Source organism: Anas acuta, chromosome 1 (genome assembly GCF_963932015.1).
Source record: "Anas acuta chromosome 1, bAnaAcu1.1, whole genome shotgun sequence".
Lineage (NCBI taxonomy): Eukaryota > Metazoa > Chordata > Aves > Anseriformes > Anatidae > Anas > Anas acuta.
Window position 1 is genome coordinate 86,519,776 of NC_088979.1, and position 23,503 is coordinate 86,543,278.

General features: G+C 36.6%; 1 protein-coding gene across 13 annotated transcripts in view; it reads left to right on the forward strand.

The window, feature by feature from the left end:
• DMD (dystrophin) overlaps positions 1-23,503 on the forward strand; it is a 1,220,482-nt gene that overhangs the window by 371,185 nt on the left and 825,794 nt on the right. For 12 of the 13 annotated variants that reach the window (XM_068686720.1, XM_068686803.1, XM_068686735.1 and 9 more), the window contains exons 5-7: positions 1,658-1,750; positions 8,359-8,531; positions 19,900-20,018. In XM_068686720.1, coding sequence (XP_068542821.1) covers positions 1,658-1,750; positions 8,359-8,531; positions 19,900-20,018 — 385 coding nt within the window. Of the gene's footprint in view, positions 1-1,657; positions 1,751-8,358; positions 8,532-15,899; positions 16,037-19,899; positions 20,019-23,503 lie in introns of those variants that run through there. The other variant, XM_068686801.1, reaches the window with a different exon arrangement.

The following is a 23,503-nucleotide window of genomic DNA, read 5'->3' on the forward strand; positions in this document are numbered from 1 at the left end:
GTCAGCTCAGTATAAAGCTAAAAGATCTGCCTCTGAAATAGTTTCCTCAACCTTCGAAATCATCTCAAGAGTGTTTTCTGAGGGACTTCAGGAATACAAAATCAATGTTTCTAAGGCTATTTAAAGCCTGTGACTAGTGATGGTGTTTGCCATCGTAGCTTTGAGGTTGTGCAGTCATCTGGATTAGAAAATGCTGCCTCTTCCAATCAATCCATTTTACAGATTTTTTTTTATTTTTTTTCCTTCTCCTGTGGAAAGGTGGTAGTATTCAGGCAGGGGATTGCTCTCATATGAACTCAAAGTTGAAGCAGACTGGGAAGTGTTCCTCTGTTTCAGTAAAATGGATGTAGTCTCTTTGTAACCAGGCTTCCATTTCCAGAAACAGACAGAGAAACTGTCTACTGCCTGTAGAACATGTAGGATCACTTGCTATATAGACTGTAGTTGGTTATGTAGGATATGGAGTCCAAGTTCCACTTGAGAAGTGTTCCAAAACACTGTTGACTAGAATGAATAGCAAGTCATGTATTCTTTTAGTAAAAACAAACAAACAAAACCACCACATGCACACACACACACGCAAGTTTTAAAGGCAAGTTTTAGACTTTTTGACAAAATACCTGCTTCATATGTGGTTGGTAAAATGACCTATTCATGAATGTACTGAAATTTTAAAACAGAAAAGGCTTTTTTTTTAGTGTGCAAAACCTTCATTCATCATACAGATGTAACTTCAAATATCTTCAGATGTGCAATAGAGATATGCAGACTATGGTTTGTAAAGGAATGTGGTACTTTGCCATACAAATATTAGTTCTGACTATGATAAATATTAGTTCTGACTATGATAAACAGCGAGGATACAAATTTCAGAATCGTAGTTTCCACGCAGAAGTGTGGGTCTTGTATTGTCTTGCACTCACAGCTCTGTATTTGGCATTCTTAGATAGCATAAAAAGTGGGGTAGGGTGAAGGATCATTTCACACATGGAGGAAAGAATATTCCAGGGTGACAAATGCTGGTGCATTATCCAGTTAAAAATGCATAATATAATTATGGAAAACAACATTGCTAAACTAACTAATATGGAAAAAGACTTGTTTAGATCACAGTCATGGGTTTCTCTGTACTCCAAAATACATCCTGCCTTGCTTTCTGCATTGTAGAATTTAAAAAAGGAAAAATGAGTTCTATTTTAATCTAAATATGTACAATAGTATCTTTGTTCTATAGGTTCTTACAAAGTCAAGATATGTGTGTTGCTTTCAGCAAAGTGTGTTATGCAAGGTAGTGTGGAGCATAATGCAGGAGCTTTTCTGTGTCATCCTTTAGTTTTGTGATTTGCATTTATAGAACCTTAATATAATGGTTATAAAATGATTGTTAACTATTAATTTAATTGTATATTTTCAGAACATGTTATATCTGAAGTAAGTGGAACTCCACATCATTGCTTGCTTTTTGCCCACACCTTAACTGTACCACTCATAAAACATGAGCTAGATGTTTACTAAACAGAAGAAAAATTATATTTTTATCCTAGCCTGGCCATACATCTCCCTCACCCCCCCAAAAAAGTTAAATACCAAATGCATTAAAATGCCACCAACTTTTTATGCTTGTTATTAATCTACTTCAAATAATTTTATTTAATAGGTTGATCTTGTAAATATTGGGAGCTCAGACATTGTGGATGGAAATCATAAGCTGACCCTTGGTTTAATCTGGAATATAATTCTCCACTGGCAGGTGAGTGGCACTGCTGCATGCTCTCCGTGAAATTGTTTTTTTCCGCTCACCTTTTTTCCATTACCCAGCCACAACCTACAAAGTAAATGCTGACATTGTAAGCAATATAAGGTCCTAAATCAGCAAGTTTTATGACAGTCTGTTTACATATTATCTAGGATATTAAGAATCTTAAGAAGATAAAGTAGGTTTTAGAACATTAGCAACAGCTGTTTAGACTGTAATTTCACAGCCAGACATTGCAAGAGAATGTATAATAGCTATTGTAAGAGAAGTGAACAGACAAACCTGATGTGGATATATAGCTTTCATAGTCACTTTTCCTTTTAGAAACTTGGAATGTGACTTACGTTTTAATTAAATAATCATATTCCTAGAATTATATTTAAAACACTAAAATGCTGCTATTCTAACAATTAATTGAAGCAGCTATGGCTCATTTAGCTTCTTTTCTCTTTAGAGAGAAAGGAGGGATTATAGTATATATCTTGTAAAAACCAACATGCTAGATGTGGATACTTAAGTAAACAAATTTTAAGTAGTAAATAAAAATTCAATAAAAAATTAGCATCTAGATGCTTTGAGTCTGGGTGTTTGTATGAGTCTGAACTAATAGTCTGTCTGTTCAAGCTGGTTCAGATCCCCAAGCAAACGTCTAAAAGTTTTTCTTAGCATTGCAAGAAAAGATGGTGGGAATAGAACCTAAAGTACTTTATTTTAAAATCTAAACACTCCTATCAAAAATCACATGTGCATAATTCACTGAAATAGAGAACAATTCCTTTCTAATTTTACAGGATATGTTTTAGTGAAAGCAACAGAGAAAAGCTGCAAATTGTTAAATCACTTCTATCTCTTGTCTCACATCCCAGTATTCTCAGTTTAATTGCTTAACACTGTTTTAAATTACTTACTAAGAGCAGATGGAATATGAAACCTAGCTGTGCAACTTCTACCAATTATCTTTGAATCACTGTGCTTTAATTTATATGAATTATGGACGGAAATGTGTAGTCATGTTCAAATTCGTATTATGATTTTGTTGTGGTTTAACCCTAGCAGGCAGCTAAGTGCCACACTCACTGCTCGCTCACTGTCCCCAGGTGGGATGGGAGAGAGAATAGGAAAGGGAAAAGTGCAAGAACTCATGGGTTGAGATAAAGACAGTTTAATAGGTAAAGCAAAAGGCATGCATGCAAGCAAAGCAGTGCATTCACTACTTCCCATCAGCAGGCAGGTGTTCAGCCACATCCAGGAAAGCAGGGCTCATCACACATGACAGTTCATTGTGAAGACAAATGCCATCACTCTGAACATCCCCATCTATTTCCATCTTTCCCCCAGCTTTTATTGCTGAACGTGATGTCACATGGTATGGACTATGCCTTTGTGGTCAGTCTGGGTCAGCTGTCCTGGCAGTGTCCTCTCCCAGCTCCTTATGTAACCCCAGCCTCCTCACTGGCAGGGCAGTATGAGAAGCAGAAAAATACTTGTCTCTATGTAAGTGCTGCTCTGAAACAACTGAGAACTTCTGTAACCTATCACCATTTAAGCAAAAATCCAAAATACAGCATCATATTAGCCTCCAAGAAGAAAATTAACTCTATCCCAGCCAAAACCAGGACAGATTTATTCTTTCTTTCTTTTTTTTTTTTTTCCTGAAGCAAAGTGTTAAAGATATGCTTTAGTATTAGCTGTGTACTTCCATTTTTATTATTTTTTTATTTTTTTTCCCTAGCATTCCCCTAAGGCATACTCGCCACATACACAAAAGACACGTGTTTTCTGGGATGGTCTGCTGCAGTTTTTCATGACAGGCATATGCACTTAAGAGTACATGCACTTGCTTGCAGTACATAGCTATTTCATTTCAAGCTTGATAATGAGCCTAGTGATAACTGTGATGGCAGCTATGATGGTACCCATGACATCAGCTGAACAACCCATGTATAAGAAGTCAAGCGACCATATTAACAAGGCAGAGATTAATAATGTGACACTTCCTTGCAAATTTGTACTGATTCAGACCATGTTCATTTTATACTTTAAGTGTTTCATGTTAATCTATTTATGGATTACTGAAGGGAATAGACCTTCATGTTCTGGACTTTTTTTTTTTTTTTTTTTTAATAAACAGATTTCTAATTTGGACAGAATTCAATTTTAGTTTCTATTCTAAAGAGTACCTAAAGCCATGTTTTGCAAGAAGACTATTATTATTATATAATAATCCTGTTGTTGTTGAATAATGATTAATTAAAAATCATATAAAACCAGATTTGTACATAGGTTTTTCTCTTTTTAAACAAAACTCAGGAGATGTTGGTTTGCTGCCTTTTTCCCTCAAAAGACTGGAACATTTCAAAGTGAATCCGCTTACTTTCAGCACTGTGAAGAAAATCTTTGTTCTTTTCCAATTTTTCTTTCAAGTTTTGAAGTGATTTGCGTGACCTAGAATATGGTCATGATTGTTCTGCCCTGTTTATAGATTGGTACTGCATTATACCTTCACATTGCTTCTGGAGAAACAAGGCTATAAGTTACTTAAGAAAGGGTTGCTCCTTCTTCTTGGCACCATTTTCCCTGTCACAGATTGTTCATGGCACTAAGCAGCTACAAATATGACAAGCTGTTGTTAAAGATTAAATTACAGACTCAGGGCCACCAAAGTTTTCTGCCAGTTATTTACAGTTGAGTAAAACATCTTGTTCCTTATGATTTGATATCAAGTCTGCTGTATGTACTTGTACTCTCTGAAGGCCAAAAAAAAATTCACAGGCTTGTTGATTTTATGTATGCTATTGGTGTAGTATAAGCTTGATGGTGCAGTGCTGCTTTTGCAAATTCATTCACTTTCTGATTCTAAGAACCTGAGAAGGGTCACCCAGATGAAGTATATCTGCCTGCATGCAAAAAACTGATACAAGTTGTGTGGATATTTAAAGAATCGTTCTGCAGATGAACAGGCAAAAAGCTTTTTCCAGTTTTACAGCCTGCAGCCAGGACTACGTTAGGATAGAACTGCAATTATATGTGACAACAAGACCGCCACTTACAAAAATGTCAGTCTCATTGTGTAAAATGTAAAAGAGAGAGAGAGATTGGGAGTGAGAGGTGGTGGAAGAAACGTGCATGAAAGGAACAATGCGGCAGTGCTATTCAGATTGGTTGTCAGCAATCCCATTGACAAGAGGCAGTTGTGGAGGCACTGCAGCAGAGAAGACTTGTCTCATTCTCACCATTCTCATTTCTGTTCAGTAGAGATCTTGTGGCTTTCTGCATCCCCTGTGGTGATTACGTCCTTTCTTATCTAGCCTGTTTTTCAGATTATTATTAAAAGTTTCTCTCAAATTGAACCATAGTTCTGAGTTAAGCACCTGCTGCCTAAGCTCTTTGTGGTACTGAATCTATTATGGTTTCTATTTCTTTGAAATTGCTGCCCTCTTTCTCACAGTTCTGTGATCCCAGCCTCACTGCTCAACTAACATTTAAACAAAAACAAAACAAAACCATTAATTTCTCAATTGCTATGCTTGACGAAGAATCTCTCTCTTAAGAGTAGAAAAAAAGATTCTATATTGCAGCGTCAACATTTTTAAGAGCAAACCTATTTTCATGAATAGGATGAAAAAAACACAAACCTGACAAATATTTTTTGTGAAATTCACAACCAAAATCCTGAAAAAAAGGCAAAATAATAGGCATTTGCATGAGGCAAATACTCCAGAGAAATGCATTCCAACAGTGCCTTATTAAAACTGAACAGTCCTGTCACACTACCTTGAACCAATGAGCAAAGAACATCCCTTACTTTGATGGGTGCCTTGAACATCTATGAAAATGCTGTTTAAAGAGCTCTTGAAGATGTGCTTTGAAGGAGTTGAGGGGATTCTGGCTATAAAAAAGTAATCCATTCAGTCAGAATACCTGAAATATAGCAGGTAAAAAATACTAAGTCGTTCTGCCAGGGAGATGCCAGGCCCCTATTTGATTGAGAAATACGAAAAAGTCTTCATTTCATGAGTAACTTTTTCAGATTTTCTCCGGCTTCCCTCCCTGTCCTGTAGGGGCTGGCATCCTGAATCCAAGTGCCATTCTTACAAAATGCCACACATCTGAGTATTTATTTTGCAGGTGAAAGCGATACAGTGCAAGCCAGAGATGGTGCTGCTCTGGGAGCTGCCTTGTATGCACACACAGACTCACGGGCTTCCCAGCAGAGCAGAGGGCAGATCAGAAGTCCCCTGGGGAAGTAGGCCAGGCACGGATGTTCTGGTTTCAGCCTCCGTTTCCCACTGGCACCAGATTCCCTCCTTGCCACCTAAAGTTAAAGGGCTTTTAGCTGCTAGTGTCTTGTTATATTCCCCAGACTACAGGTCCCTGGATCATGTCTCCCTGTGGCTACTGTTCTGTCCATCATCCTATGCTTTTCCTTCATTTTCAGACATCCCCAAAAGCTGGTGCCCAGCTTTTCTCTGCTGTGAGTTCCCTAGAGCTGGAGACAGGGACTAGAGGAGGCCCCCCTCTGGGGACAAAATAACAGGGGCTGGCTCCATCCAGTTCCAGCCTGCTGTAGGCAGCTGGTCCCACCCTGGGGGCTGGGTTCCCAGCCTGCCCCTGTGCCCCAGGCATTGTGCTTTTGACTGTATGATGACAAGAGTGGCAGCACGCCTGTTTTGTTCATAGCTTTCATTTGTGCACTTGAACATGTTGGATGCTACCCATGTCTGTGCTGCCCTTTTCCCTCTTCTATTCAAAATTGATTCTTATTGCCATAGCATAGGTCCAGCCCCCAGGAAGAGCAAGTATTTATGTTCTCTGCAAGCTGGAGCTTCCCGTGCCTTAAAGCTTTGTTTCCTGCCAGAATATATGGCATTAGAAAGGAGAGTTAACAAAGGAATGAATATTGGAGGTCAACTGCCAGCAAGAGGCAGAGCCTACCAGGTGCTTTGAAATGGCTGTCATTTCTGAGCCTGGATGCTGAGGCATTTTATATCTGGGTGGAGTCTGTCCAAAAGCTCTTCAGGCTGACAGGAACACATCTCGAAGTACTGCTTTTTCTGAAGAGCACATCTTAACTGAGAAACCTGTAAAGAGATTCCTTCTAACCTCAGTGTCAGCTAGGGCTCCACCACTGAGCTTGCTTCAGGGCAGTGGTGCACCATGCTGTTGCCAGCCTGAGGGTCAAAGTCTAAAGAATGTATTTTAGTCAAAGTCTTGAAAGTCTTGGGAATGTGTCCCAAGAATTTCAGAGAGGATCAGTTTCTCCTCCTATCTCAGAAAGTTAGATCATATACGGTTAACTTTATACATAGGTCTCAAAAGTAAAATTGAAGGCACTAATGCCCTTTGGATAGTATGAATTTGAGGTGTAAAAACAAGACTTTTTTTTAGTAATTCTTATCTTCATTTAATAATTTAATCAAATGATTGAAGTAATTACTGTCAAACAAGCAACTTATCAGACTTGACTAGACAGTGAAGTGGTATCTTCTATATTCCTACAGTATCTTAGTTGTTTTTTTTTTGTTATTGTTGATTATGCAATTGTCACTTCTGCACATTATCTTACAGTTTTTAGAATTTCAGAGGTGTCCATCCTTGTCAGAAAGTAGTTTTTGCACTAAATGTTATTCTCTGACATTGTTTGCTGAGTAATTCAAGTGAAGAATTATAAAGAAATATTGGATAACTGAATAAGCAACAGCAATGCTAAGCAAATTTATAGTTAAATCTTATCTTAGAGAATCTTTTAAAAGAGCTGCTAAGCTTTATAGGATATATGGAGGGCACAGTGATTTCAAAGGGATTACTTTACAGAAGAATAAATTGTGGACTTCTTACTGGAAGTTTTTCACTAGTAAAGAAATCGCTAAGAAATATATAAGCAACCACACTATGTCAAACTCCAGGGAAATATTTTATAAACCCTCAGAATTAAGTGCTCTCTGTAAAGTTATAGCCATAGATAGGTGATCATTCTCTGATGAAGGAGGAATATTAATTATTCATGAAACAAAAATCAAAAAATGGAACATATATAATGTTCCTGTAATAAATGCAATGAAATTCATTTTTCATCCAAGTTCACGCATGTAAGTATTGTTTCCACATTTAAGTCAAAAAATAATCTGCTGTGCACTGATCACAATTTTTTCACCTTTGTACTTATTTCAGCCATCAATGAGAGAAAAATGCTTTTCATTGCTTTATCAATTTTTGCTCTAATGTATGCTGTTAACTAAGGATGTATTTCCAGAACAAAGGAAAACAGAAAGAGAAATACTTACTTCACATGCACTCTGTTCCCTTAAGTAGTGTAGGCATATGTGCCTTCTCTGCTCATTCATGGAGCACTTCATGTGGCACAGTGATGAATGTACCAAATGTATTGGCAGTGGCAGCCAACAAGTCAGTGTCAGGTTTTTTTTTTAAGCATTCAGACTTGACTGCTGTCATTATGCTGACACCAAGTATGTTCTGCAGTTACCTGGGAAGTTTTTCTTTAATGCTTAAATGTGGGTAACTGAAGGTTTTGTGAGTCAATAAAAGATTCAGCTTTTACTGAATAAGTTCAATCACTGATGAAATTCTGGCTCTTTCTGCAGGTCAAAGATGTAATGAAAAACATCATGGCTGGACTGCAGCAGACAAACAGTGAAAAGATTCTGCTGAGCTGGGTCCGTCAATCGACTCGTAATTACCCACAGGTCAATGTTATCAATTTCACCAGTAGCTGGTCTGATGGATTGGCTTTCAATGCACTCCTTCACAGTCACAGGTAGGAAAACTAACTTTTCATTGTTTCAGCTAGCTTGTAATGGAATATTTTACAGGGCTTGAGGATGGTGTATCTCTTATGTGGTTTTAGCTATTTACTGAGTGGGGCTTTCAGCATTCTTTTAAATGCTTGCCTGTTTGCTTTGACGTGGGGGCTGTATTCCATGTCAGACTGAAACCTCTTGCAGAGGAAGAGGATCTGTTTTCCCCCAGCACAACTGACGATGCTCAATTCAGATTATTTTCTGGAATTTTAGTATATAAGCAAGAAGAGAGTCTGAAAGAGAAGTGCAGACTTGGAAACTTTTCAGAAGAGCAAGCAATAGATCCAAAATTCAGCCTTTAAAGGTGGTCCCACAGGGAAAAGATTTTCCTGTAGGCACTTGGAGGGGTACAATGCAGTGTTTGCTGAAAGTGTCAGACAGTTTCTGGACTGAAACCATGGATTTGCCTTGAAGCTGCACAGCTGGAGAAGTTAGCCTTTGTTTTGCTTTTATGTTGCCTTTATGTTGCTCCCCTAGCTGTTTTGAGTATTCTCCCTTTCTCAGAAGTTGACTAGTTCTGGTCCATGCTATCTGAAACTCTGTCATCAGAGATTCAAAGTCCTCTAGTGGTCTTGTGTACTTGGATTAAGGAAAAGGTTTTGCCATTTTTCTTAAAGGTCTACCTTGTGCAGTTATGGCACTACTTGATACAAAGCAACATTTATTTTCTAATGTTACCACATTAGAAAATGCCTCCTGATCTGTATTTTCATACTTTTATATCTCTCACTTAAAGAGTGAATACTGCAAGTTGGCTGAGTGTTCCAAATTATTGGTGAGAGCTGAGTTTTTGAGTGAGTAAATGGGCATGTTCTATTTAGTCACAGATAAATTAAATTTAAAAGAAATTAGTACAATTCTAGTTTTTTTTTTTTTTTTTTTTTTTTTATATAATTTTTAGTTACTAAAATCTTAAAGTTTGTCAATAATACTTACAAAAATACTTACAAAAGCACAATCTAAGACAATCTCTTGTGGTATTTAGGGCAGTTCTGGCATGGTAGTTTGCATCTTTCTGAGGTAGTTCTCATGTGCCTCTCTGGTATGGAAGTTATAACACGCCTCTTGTGACAGGAGTATTAGGGCAGCTCTTCTGCCTCATGTACCTTTAGTGACAAAAGTATTAGGGCAGTTAGTTCGGCATGCTGACCCACTGGAAAAGATACTATCTAGGAATTTTGTTTGGTTTTGTGAGCTATCTTTGTGTCAGATCAGCTTAATTGTTACAATGCAGTGCCGTGATCCAGTGCAAGAGAAGTAGTGAAAGGACATGTATAGGCCTTGGTGAGCATGGGGAATGAAAACGGAAGAGAGGCAGAGAGAGTGATAGCACCCTTTCCAGTGGAGTCCGTGGTCCTACCCTGTTAGATGTAATGTTAAACTGTCTTGAGTCTATGCTGGAGTAATGTGCTTGGAGAACTTCATCTTTAACTGGACTCATCAGCAACTGAGAAGTATATACTTTTTCTTCAAAGTTTGCTGCCTCTGCAAAGCTGTACTACTTTTATAATGGCGATTGTTGTTGGGGACGATTTGCTAAGGAGAATCAACCACTTAACTGTATAAGAAAAAGCTCATTAGCAGGCAAATATGATACGTGCAGATAATAATTACAAGATGATGATGTGTTCAGACATACTCATTTTACTCTAGTAAATACATGACAACCACTACATTTGGTTACCACTGAGCTGGGAACTCAAAATGGTGATGTTGTATGGTTTGTAATGTTCTTCATTTGTCATATCAAAATATTGGTTTAGGGTTTGTCTATTAATAACTCATTTGTAGAGTTAATCACTAGCTACATCCTTCTAAGGCTAATTAGTTTTGGAACAGGCATGCATATCCTTTCTTTTTGATCATACATACATCTTACAGTATTTATGTTAGATGAAAGCTCATAAAAATGTAAATTTATTATTATTTGGGGGAAGTAATTAATGCAGTTCAACACAATCTTTCCCTGGATCTTTCAGGAAATAGAGTGCTGTTTTTGTTATACTGTGAGTCCTGAGAAAGTGAAGACTGAATGTTTGCCCAAGGTTAGAGTATGTCTCATAACTGTATCTCTGGGTTTTCTTCCCAGATCACTATTCCTCTAAATTAATCTTTAGCAGTTACCAAGATTTTTTAATATGTTAATAATATGATCATAACGAACTGTCATTCATTTAATGTATATATTAGAGTTTGCAAAACTATGATGTTTTAGATTTTTTTATGACATTTTGATTTTTCTTTCTATATAAAAGTTTGTTAAACACTGTCAAGTACTATATGTAATTTGAGGGAAGGGGTTGAATTTCTTTTGTTGTTTAAGGGCCTGATATATATATACATGTATACAAAAACTGTAAAATAATAATTTCAAATTAAAGCAATAAATGCCCCTTGAGTGGAGAGGCTTTTATATGTCATAGGTAATGTCCACTGCAAAATGAACAGTCAAGAAATGGCATCCAGCACTGAAGTCCCTACAAAGACATCTGCAAATAACAGGACAGTATCAGCCTGTTTCAGGCAACAAAACAACCTGCGCCAGAAAATTTCACACATTTTGATTATATGTCCAGGTAACTAGCTCTTGAAGAATTATCATTTGGAGGATAGCAGGCATGTCTTGCTTCAGGATATTGCTAAGGGCACAAAGGAACTAAAAAGTAGCTTCTAGTAGTGTAAGCGTAGAATACACTATTTTGAGAGGTCATTTACCATCTAATCTCTTGGTCCTGTCCAGCTAAGTAGTGATCTGCCCAAGTACATCGTTGTTTCCTCCCATTCCCCCTATTCTGTTATCCCTCAGAAGACTAAAAGGCACACTGGGGCTGCAATTCATCCTTATTAATCCATATCCCTTCTGCATCAGGATGCATTCTTTTGGGAAACAGTATTGTCAAATGGAGTCCTCACACTATAGACAGACTCTGTCACTAGCTTTCAATAACTACTCTTTTTCATTGCTCATTGGCTCAAATGTTTGTATTTTTGGTTGGTTGGTTGGTTTTGTTTTCCCTGGGCACTCTCTAAACTTACTTTTTTGGTCATTTCCACTGATGGCCATTATCTCCTTTAAATTTGTTCTGTCTCTCATTTCATAGGTAGTTTCATTCTTAAGGACCTGGATATAAGAATGCAATTGTCCTGTAGAAATCAATGAATCCCTTTCAGTCTAAAGGTCTGACTCCATACTTGTAGATGATTACTTTCACAGAAGCTGTGTTATAGTATGGGAGCTGTGGATAATTTCTGCGGGCATGAATACCTCTTCATCTCCTTAAAGCATTGTCTGCGCACAGCCTTATTATGTGGAAAAATGCTATTTTTAACTGAAATACCAGGTTACTTAAGCCACACAGGAACACTGTGATACAGAAAAGACTGAATGATTCCTGCTAAATTTAGTGGTATATTGCTGCCTCTGTTGCATTAGGATACCTTTGGGAAAGAAAATTAGATAAATCTCAAGGGAAAAATATGCTAAAATTATATTGGATAACTAACCGGTATTGTATATTCAAAGGCTAAAATCACTGGTACTCTTTGGCATTTTAACTACTTTGAGAACTACTTTGGCAAATCAGTGTAGCCACTGAAGGCCAAAGTTGTAGCATGTCTATTGCCTAGACATGGTATCAGTCTGCTTGTTTCCTAGTCAAGCTATCCAGTCAGATAGTCAGATATCCAGAGTGCATGCTCAAAAACACTGCCTAACATCATCTGGTGCCTGAAATCAATAAACCAGAAATTCCATTTTGTTCAGCTCTATAAAAAGAGCTCTAGATATCTAAATAAAGTCTCTTATTTACAAGTAGTCCCTGGTTGTGGAAGGTAGGTGCCTGCATGCCTGCAACCTTGGTGTTGTCTAGATAAGTCTCTAGGTGTTTGTATGTCATACCTTCTCCAAGGTTTTCTGCTGCTCAGGGCAAAGCTCACCAGCTGTGAACAAAACACTCATTTCCTGCTTATTACAATTTATACTCTTCAAACTCATTTTGTGTTTGCTGTTATAAATCTTTCATAACATTCTGCACAGTAAGCCTGTCTTGAATGGAAGTGAAAAAGAATTACCCTGCTTAAGTTTTGTTTCCTTCCTAGTAGTTTGTGCAATCATCTAGGAAACAGCAAGCATACAGTCAAATTCCTGAGGTAAGTCTCCAAGACTGCAGGGTGCACTACTTGTCTTCTCCTGGGCTTGAATCACTAAGTTATTGTGCAGAAGTCTCAGAGGAAGACCTAATGTTCTCTGAAGCCCTGAGTCAGTCATTTTTCAGAAGAACCTCCGTGCTTAGTGCGTCCTATATATTGATTTTCAATGACTTCACACTTCATGTTCAGTATGCGGGAGCGCTGAATTGGCCTTCAAGATTCAAGATGCAATCAATAACATAGGTGCACTAAAACATTTGGAGTGTTCAGGAGCACCTACCTCTATCCTATAAGAATAAAAAGCCTTCTGTAAGAAACCCTGCCACTTTAGTCACGTAAATGCAGGCACCTACTTTGGTGTCAGTGTGTCTTGGCTTCATGCCTAAAGTAGAGAATTCAAATGCAAACCCAACAAAAGGTGATCAGCACCAGGCTACATGAAACACAGTGTCTCATACATCCTATGCTTTATTAATATTTTGTGTTTACATACATAGTATGAAAAGCCATCTGAACACAAAACATTTTCTATTTAATCTCCTGTTTTCCATTTGATTTTGTTGTTTCTGCAGTTCTCCCATCTTACTCCTTTCTCTTCATTTTTTTTTTCCAGATGTTTTCTTATTTTCCCCGGGTTCCTCTCAGTTTATTCGTTTGCATTTCATTCGTTCACTTTTTCCTATTGCCTTTTTCCCCCCTTCGTTATTGTACTTTTTCACATTATTCTCTGGGCAATTTTTGTATTGGAATGGCAACTTGAAGAAAAACAAGGTTCACTCCAACTGTCAGTTTTCTTTATGGTTACTTAGGACGTAATCTAATTCACATATAAAATCCATTTGTGAAAAAAAACAACAAACAAACAAACAAACAAAAAAAAACACAACAAACAACAACAACAAAAACCACCAGATTTAAACTATATGTCCTTAATTCCTGAAACTGTACAGGTTTTCATGATTTAGTTGTCAAAAATAGTCTTTAGTGCAAATAATAGATTCTGCTTTTGACACTGAAGTCTTTGAGGTTTAGCCTTGACTTTAGGTGTTTCTTGTTTAGCCAGAAGAAAGCCATAAGGCTTCCATGTTGACCCTTAGGCTGTGTGCATGTTCCTTCATCACATTTAGGTGCTGTTAGGAACGGAAGTAGAAATAGTCAGAAAAAAAGGCTTACCATAATTTGGAAGTCTGGTATGTTAATGAACTCACGGTGGATCTGGTAGCACGTGCCTGGTTTTTATGCCAACATTAGCATTGCTCCCAAAATGACTGTTAGAAATAAATGTTTTTCAAACTCAACTTTTTGCAGTTCACAACAGATAATTCCAAATATTTTTCATGAAATACATTTAAACTGCAAAATATATAACAGTATAAACTATATTATGTTTATAGCATTTTTTGTATCTTTGATTTATTCTTCAACACCTTCCATGTTCAGCCTCCATTTACAGCCTCTGCTATATTTTCGTTGCACCATCTTCATCTGTGAACTGCTCCGTCTGAGTGGTGTGGAGAAAGCAGAAGAATATCAGAAGGAAAGCAACTGAGTAGATAAAAATGGGAGATAGATTTACATATCTTGGTTTTGACATTAACACACTCTGGTGGTATTACTAATTATATTTCCTGTGTCCATCTAGTCTTTGAAAAGAGAAAAAAAAAAAAAAAAAAAAGCTACCACAGCCTCTCTTACATAACGTTTGCATGCTTTTCTAAGATTCACTTGAGATGCTACATAGTATTTATCTGTTTCAATGTAAAGTGTTCAGGGTAAGTGATTGTGTGAAACATTTGAGAACAGACACTTCAATATGGAAACAATTATATTAACCATAGTTGGAGTCAAGGAACAGTCACATTGGAAAGTTGTTATACATTGGTCTGTCTTCTTTTTCTGCCACAACTACATATTAGGTATCTGCCCTCCAAAAACATCCTAGATAGTGCTAAGTCATCTTTATTCATGATTCAGGTGCAAAAAGCTCAAGAATGGAGGAAACAAAACAAAACAAACACTTTAAGGCAGCCTTGTTGAATTCCCATAACAAAGTGTGCAAAAGCACAAAGTCTCCAACTCAGGAATACCTTAAAATACTGAGATATGGAAGGATTAAATGCTACTAATCTGGAGAGGATACCAATTTTGCATGAACCACTGATGTAATCTAGTATGCTTCCTTTTACTTTGATGATTGATAATAACAAAATAATTGCATGTCTTAATAAAACAATTCCAATCCCTACCCAGTAATTGGTGATATTTTCATTTCTCTTATCTAATGTTTTCAGTGAGGAGTAGTTGGCTTTTTTTGCTTTTTTTTTTTTTGTGTGTGTGTGTGTGGCTTTTTTTCTAAAGACCTTCAGAGAGTAGTGGAATTTGTATCTGAATGGATATTCACAGTGTATTCATGAAGGGATTAAAAGTAAGTAAGAGACGAGCATGAAGAACTAAGTACATATAATACACTGAGCAATATTCTCAGTAGGAAGCTTTCTCTCTCATAGTCTTTTATCCCCTCCCCCCCCCCCCCCCCCCTTCTCTTGTTTATGGCTGACATTTTATTCTGATCAGATATTTCTAATGCCTTTTCTCTGGTCATTTTTCAAGAGGTTACTTGGAGTGAATATTCCCATTTATATAATCACCTTATCTTTTTGGACATTTACAGGCTATAGCAATTGTTTTTAATATCAAGTTTGAGAAGCAGTGGGGCACAGATTGCTTGACAAAGCTACAGTGGTATATCATTGAGTACAAGGTGCAAATTTTCAGAATATAAACTTAGGATATGATTCCATGAGTGGAATGTAATGCACTTTATTGATTAAACAAAGCAGCAGCTGCTAAATAGCACCAGGAATATAAGGAAAACAAAATGTTTTGGTAAGGAGAAGTCAGTCGTACTACAGTTGACACTGACCCTATTTTAGGCTCTAGATCACAGGAGCTTTCCCTGTGATTTACTTCTTGTAATCTTTCTTCCTCCAGATAGGTATCAGAGATCCTTGTGTGTTTTTTTTTTGTTTGTTTGTTTGTTTGTTTTTTTCCTTTTGCCTTTCTTACGCTTTAATCAGGATTTTGAATTAGGAGTAAGTGACATTCATTAGCTTCCTCCTTGCTTCTTTAAAATGCTTGAACTTAGGCCAGGTGACTGCCTTAGAAATCAGTGCTTCACCACAGCTGTTTCTGCTTCAGGATGACAGATTGAGGAGGAGAGAAGGAAAATGGACTTAAAAAGAATTGATAGAAGCAAAAGCTTGTTTTCAGTAAATTGAGGGAAATAAGGGTGTAAAAGTAATGGTGTGAAGAGGTATGAAAATACTTTTCTTTTAACAAATCACTAGGTTACCTGCTACTGGATCCTGTTTTATTATAACTGTGAGAGTACTGGAGATATTTGTGAGGTTTTATTGTGTGTATAAAGTAAGAACAACATAAAAACAATCCTTAAAAAGGATGTAGTAGCTTTTATGATGTGAACGTATTTCCTTTCTGCATACGCTTCTTTGTGAATTAGATCGCTAAGTTGCTTTTTTGTTAAATGAATTTATTGTAGCCCAATTGTAATAGTATTAGAATAATAGTATTGTTAGATGTAAAGACAGCCTAAGGAAATAGGCTATTAAACATACATGCCATTTCTTTGTAATTATATTTTAGATAAAGATATGTAAGTTACAAAGTCTACTGAAAGTCTACTGACTTATAGACTTGTGATACTGAAGAAATGCTAAACAAATGAAAACACAATTATTGTACGAGCCTGTGATGTAAAAGTATCTTCAAAATGTTTTACTTCCTTTCTTTCAAATTCTCCCTTTTATAAATCTTACTGATTTCATAATCTTGTTGTTTTTCTGTAGGGGCCTGTGATTTAGCAAACCTTATTCTTTATGTAGAGATAGAAACATGTGTTGCAAATTTAAGTGAGTATTGTTACTAATGTGTCTATACTAAGTAAAGAAATTGACCCCTAAATACAGTGAGTATTTTTTTCTTCACTGTACTCATGAAAACTTAGCTTTCCATATTTTGACAAAGATTTAGGAAGCAGTCTCTGAGGAGTAATTAAAGCAAACTTTGAAGATGCTTCTTAAAATTCTGTTTTACTACTAGGGTCTGCAGCTACAAACAGAGCTGTGTTGGAATGGCTCTAGAAAAGCTTAGTGCAGTCTTTCAGTACATAAAGGGGGCTTATAAGAAAGATGGAGAAGGACTTCTCACTAGGGTCTGTAGTGATAGGGCAACAGTTTTTAAACTAAAGGGTAGTTTTAGATTGGGTATAAGGAAGAAATTTTTGATGATGAGAGTGGTGAGGCACTCTGGAACAGGTCACCCAGAGAAGCTGTGGATGCCCCGTCCCTGGAGGTGTTCAAGACCAGGTTGGATGGGGCTTTGGGCAACCTGATTTAGTAGGAAGTATGTCGTGTGTCCCCCCACCCCCATGGTGGGGAGGTTGGAACTAGATGATCTTTAAGGTCCCTCCCAACCTAAAGCATTCTGTGATTCTGTAATTAATATATTGTATGTATATGCATATATAATTCCTGTTGTAACTTTTTTAATAATTTCAATGTGTGCTGTCCATAGTCTTGTCATAAGCAAGGTCTGTGATGTTTTAGCTGATCAGCTGGTGGCTAGCTGGAGTTCAACATGTTCTAGTTCTTTCTGACTTGTATTTTAAACATTCATATGCCTCTATGTTTTTGGGGAGAGGAGTGAATGCTTGCTAGGTATGTCAGCTTTGATTTACTCCCTGTCAGACATGAACCAAGCTGCAGATGTAAGAACGGATTTGCTCTCCCTTTCTACAACTTGAACAATGCAGAGAGAACAAGTGAAGGCTTAGAATCAGTATTCCATTTGATTTCTTTTCTGTACTTTTTCACACCTGCTTGCTCCTATATTTAAACTCTTTTGGAAGCCGTTAATAGCTATTGAAATTCAGTTTCAATGTTTTTTCATGGATTTTTAAGAGCTATTTGCCACAATTTGTAATCTTCTAGCCTGTAATGTCTCCTGCAGTCATATTTGGCAGTATTGCCCTGTAAGTGTACACAGTGAAACATCTAGAGACTTTTTACTGAGAAGCTGACATTTCAAGCTGCTATTATAATGCTTATGTTCTAGTGATGGGACCACTGAAGTGTGTATAGTGAGGTATTCTTTTAACAAAGGGAATATCTGCTGAATTAAAGTGCTGTTGGAATAGGGAGAGCATTTTCAATTATATAATTGTTATTATTTTTAATTAAGTTGATGCTCTGAGATCTGAGTTGTTGTAGATGGTTATATGCTTCTGAGTTGATGTGGAATGTTTGCCGTCTTCTTTATATTTTATGTTTACTATATTAAGAAAATACATAAGACACCTGCCAATGGTTTATTAAAGATCCTTTGCTAATCTTATGGTTATGTCTCAATTTAAATTTTTGCTATTTGTAGTAAAAGAGAGATGCTGAGTAGGATGAAATTGAATTGAAAGCCATAATGCTGTGTCAGTGCTATTCAGAAATAGCCAAAACCTGAGTGTGTTCTCGACATGATTTCAACCACAGATCCAAAACACAGCACAATATGAGCTGCTATGTAGAATGTTAACCCCATCCCAGCCAGATCCAGTACCAACAGGATGCAAGAAATTGTGTAGACGTAAGTTGTGCTTTGGAAAGACCTGTATTTTAGTATACAAACCATTCTGATCTCACAGACTTAGTACAACCATGACTAGATAACAACCTCTTAAGATTCCTTTTCCATCACCCTCCTGTTTCCAGACAAATTTAACATTTTCAAGTCTTTTTGCATGTTGGAAGGATAAATTAATGGCGATACTTCTATTCTTAATTAATGTTTGTAAACCTCTGCATAGAGAAGCGAAATAGTTCATAACAACTTAGTTGTTACTCTTTAAGTCACTCTCAGAAGAAATTGGACAGCAAGGGTACATAACTGGGAAATTACTAATACATATATAGCATTTTTCCTTTGCTCTCTTGAAGTTATTACAGTATGATGTAGTGAACATTTTAGCCATATATTATAACTGTGGGAGACACTGTTTAAAATGAACTTTTGAAATTAATAAAAACGTAAGTAAATCTGTCACAGCTAATTGCAGCGTTTCAAGTTGTTTAGATCATACTTGATATATCTGTAGATAAAATTATATGTGTAAATGATTTCTGTTTTAGAACATTGTGTCAAAATCACAAATAGTATAGTTGTTTTTCTTCATATTATATGCACATCAATTATTGAACACCTGATTAAACTTGTTCTTCCTAAATGCCTGATAACAAATTCTGATCTCCTAATGGATGAGTCTCAGATGAAATGCCAAAGATCATAGTGTATTAACATTATTTATATTGCAAACAGTGCAACTGGTAATACAAGGGATCAGATTATGTATCTGAACTGTAATTTAATTTTGTTTGTTATGTCTTCTCCTGTAAGCACATTTAATTTGTGCTGTGGGGCTTCTGCTTATATCAGCTGAAACCCATGATTGGAGTACAGTTCCGTACTCATCTAATAAGTATGTGTTTTTCTAAAGGTTTTGATATGAAAAGTGTCCTGTGCAGTTATGCTGCCTATATTCCCATGTTGCGAGATATTGAACCTGTTGGCCCATTTCAATCAGATATAGCAGAGGCCTGTTAATATCAGCAGCAATAACATTATTAAACCTTTAGTGGAAAAAGTGGTGGCTGGAGAGAGGAGGAAGGCTGCAAAATAAATACAGCAATTACCTGTCCTGCTAGGCTTGCCATGAGCTAATTTTAGTGTGCACAGCCACAGCATGTGATTCTTCTTACCTGTGCGCTGTTTGGGACTGGAAGAAAGTGAGCAAGCCTGTGACAGGTATTAGGGGAGTGACAGGACCAGAGCGCTATGGGTGGAAACAACTGGTTTGGAGGAATTAAGTTATAGGCTAGTGGGATTTAGTGGGGGATAAGAAATGTGGTTAATGTGGTGGTGATGGATATGGATGAGTATAGGGTATAAATCCAATAGAAACCAAGCTTTGTTAGTTCCAGCACTGACTGAACAAGTTCTTTCATTAAGAAAACTAAAAAAGAAGTAGCTGACACTGATGGATAGCAGTAGAATTATATAGTCTAACACCAAAAAAGAAGAAACTGATTGTTCTTCTTGTTTTTGCTTTAGACCCGACCTGTTTGATTGGAATGCTGTTGCTTCTCAGCAGTCACCTGTGCAACGATTAGACCATGCATTTAACATAGCCAGGCAACACCTGGGCATAGAGAAACTCCTTGATCCTGAAGGTTAGTACAAATTACATTATTTTCTGTAGGTTGAAAATCAGTTTTTCCATTCAATTGGTTGTAGCTGAACTTCTTTGTGCAAAAGTTTAATGTTTAGCAAGATAATTCATAAACCGAAGACAAATCCTTTGTTTATACTTTGATGTTAATTTTTCTCTGTATTGAAATAGCATAAACACTCCCTGTATACTCAAGAGCAATTTTTTTCATTCTGAAGTTTGGGTCGAGTTTTAAGGTGTACACATGGGTATCAAGATATCTTGAAAAGAAGCTGATTTCTGTTTAAAGAATTAGAACATGGAGCTCATATCTTCTGGAAAGGTCAAATTTTCAAATCAGCTTTCAATATATGTATCTAAAATGTAGATTCAAACTGTAGCTAATTGTATCTTAAAATACAGCTATTTTATGTTAATTCAATTTAGCACTTGATTGTAGATGTAACTTTTTGCTGAATATCATCGTTATCCTAGACTTGCGGTATTTTTCACCACTGATCCTAATGAGACTCTGTTTAACTCAATAAAGAATGACTTAGGAAGTCCTCTCTTTCTTCTGTGCTTCCTTATACAGTCATGTTTGAAAGAGGCCTCGTTTTTCACGATCTTGTTTATTTCTATCTATTCTATGTCCTTTCTTTATTGCTGAGAGACTAAATAATTACCATCAGCGAACATTTCTAAAACACTCTTTAAGGCAATTTTGAACAGCCATTGTATTTTTTTTTTTAAATGCTCATATATATGTATATATACAACATCTTTTTCCACATATGTGATCCATATGCTGCATTTTCATGCAATTTCCCACAATTTGTCTATTAAGCCACTAGTAAATATAATTTTTAATGTTTGTGGCATTAGTTATCAGTGGCTCACTTCTTAGTGAATTTCTGATGGAATGAAACAGAAGTTTCTGACGTAAAAATCAGCCTAAAACCTAGCATCGAGTCTTATGTTTAAACACAATAGAGTTTGTCTAATTGACCTAATAACTTTGTGTACTTTATGTAGGAGGAAAATACAGGAAAAAAGATTGCTTATGCAGGGAAAACAAACAACACAACCTTGTTAGAGGGGATTAATTTATGACGGTGGTATCTTGCACTATGAGGTGGTATCTTTGCACTCAGAGGAACATCTGAAGTAGCGCTCACAACTGGAGCAGCTAGCAAGGCTTGAAAGTCAGTACTAAGAAGGACTTGCCACCGCATCGATGAAGACTGTGGGTACCTCCTGAGTGTCTGTCTTGTGTGCAGCCAAATAGCTCCTCTTACAAGATGCAGCTTGTAAACTCTGGATGAGATTGGAATGGAAAGCATGGTTGCACAACAGAACAGATACAACCACAGTAACGGGTTGAACTTTCATCTTAAAATAATTTAATGAATAAGTTATTTTCTGGATGCAAAAATCATTTTTAATTAGACATTTTATTCTGTTTTTGGCAAAGATAGTTGAAGTTGTTTAGCCAACAGCTGAAAAACTCTTAAACACTGGTGGTTTTCCAAATGTCTGCTGTAATTATTTGCTATTCAGTGCTGTAAGTTGTGGTGCTTGCCACCTATGTTTTTAGTTCTCTCCAAATACTAATAAAAATAAATTAATAATGATAATAAAGAACAACCTGCGAGCTTTTGAAAAAGAGCAGTTAATTCTGTTCCTATCTGAAGACACATTAAGAATTTGTGCAACTGTAACAATTTCATTCAGCAATATATTAAGGGTGCCTATCTAAAAATCAAATTTCTTTCTAGACTGAAAGACTGAATTAGTGGTGTATCAGGAAGTGGAGAATCTTGTTTGCAGGTTTTAGCATACTGTTTCTGCAACTTTGCTTTGCATGTATATCACCTCTCTTAATTAGATACTCAAATGTCTCTTAACAGCATATTGTATAACACTCTATTCTCAGCTGAATAAAAACTGCAAAGCAGTTTTAGCTTTGTTTTATTATTTATCTATTTATTAACTTTATTAATAGTTTATTTTCCAGATACAAAAATCCCTGTAGATTAGACATTTTATTCTGCTTTTGTCAAGGATATGTACAGTTGTTTAGCCAACTGCTGAAAAACTTGTTAATGTTGGTGGTGGCTTAAGAAAGTTCAGCTGCTGTAAGTAAGAACTGAAGGGAAACATACAGTCAGTGCCTCTGTCTTAGGATAAAGGCAAACAAACTTCTCTGCAAGAATAAGATAAGTCATTAGGAGCTTTATTCCAGCCTTCTCCCTTTCTCTTCAGACAGAATTGATGAGAATGCTGACCCAATTGCAGAGCAAAAAATTTAAAGATACTTTAACTCTCAGTGTTGATGGGTTGTTGTTTTTTCTTCTGATGTTTAAATGGCATGTGGAAAAGTGTAGCAGACAGGTTTTCTTCCTCTTCAGTCATGAAAACGCTGTGGAAAAGTCAACTCTTTCTTCTTGACTGAATCTTTTCAGTGAGTGAAATGTAAGCAAGCTTATATGTGTATCTGGTGTTCACCTGTAGTGAGGAAAGACAAAAAGGGGGGGGGGGGGAAACGGGGATTGGAAAAACTACTGGTTGGTAGAAACTGTTGTTCAGAAAAGAGTTAATGAACACTTGGATTCTAGCAGTTGTCAGGATTTGAAAGGAGTAATGTTTTTGCAAATTGAACTTCCTAGGCAAAGTATACCTACATAACTCACTGTGACCTTTTGTTGTAAGACATTTATGATTATGTAGCTAAGAAGTTTAAAATCTTGGTAATGCTTTCTGTGACCCCTCTACAGGAAAGCTGTTGTTTCTTTTTGGTTGCTCAAAATGTGTATTTGTGGGCATTCAGTCATATCTTTTTCAACTCAAAATACCATGCAATAAGTATCGCCTACATCAGGTCATTTTAGAATAGTGATTTCTGATCAGGTTTGAATGACAAAGCTGGAAGGTTGAAGTATTCTACAGTAGTAATGTGTATTTATATGTAATTTCTTTTAAAGCAGCAACTACAATATGACTATATGACTAAAAAGAATTTTCAACAGCTTTGATCAAGCTGTTAAAATTAATCTATTTTTTATGTCTAACTACCAGTACCTGGAGTTAGCAGTTAACTGGCTGTGTATGATTGTCTTCTCTGTATTGCAGTTTTGGAGGAACATGTTTCTGGTTTTCATGTATAAACTTCAGAAAATACACTAAAGGCTACTGTCTGTACAGTGTACCTCTTCTCAAGTAACACTGTTATGTTGCAGTGCATCCTTTATTTGGGTGTGCTGGGCTGGGGGGGGGATTCCCTATATGGGAATAGTCTCCAGTCCTTGAGGTTAACAAAAAAACTTAGTATTCCAAGTCCTGTGCTTTTGTGTATTTTGGAGTTTGCATAGGCTTGCAGAAGGCTTTTTCAGATGCCATAGGAATGAGGAAAGACTTGAATATAATCGTTTCTTCTGTTCGTGTCAAATATTTTTTTTAAGTCTCTGTTAGCAGAAAGGGTAAGTGAAACTACTTTGAAATATAATT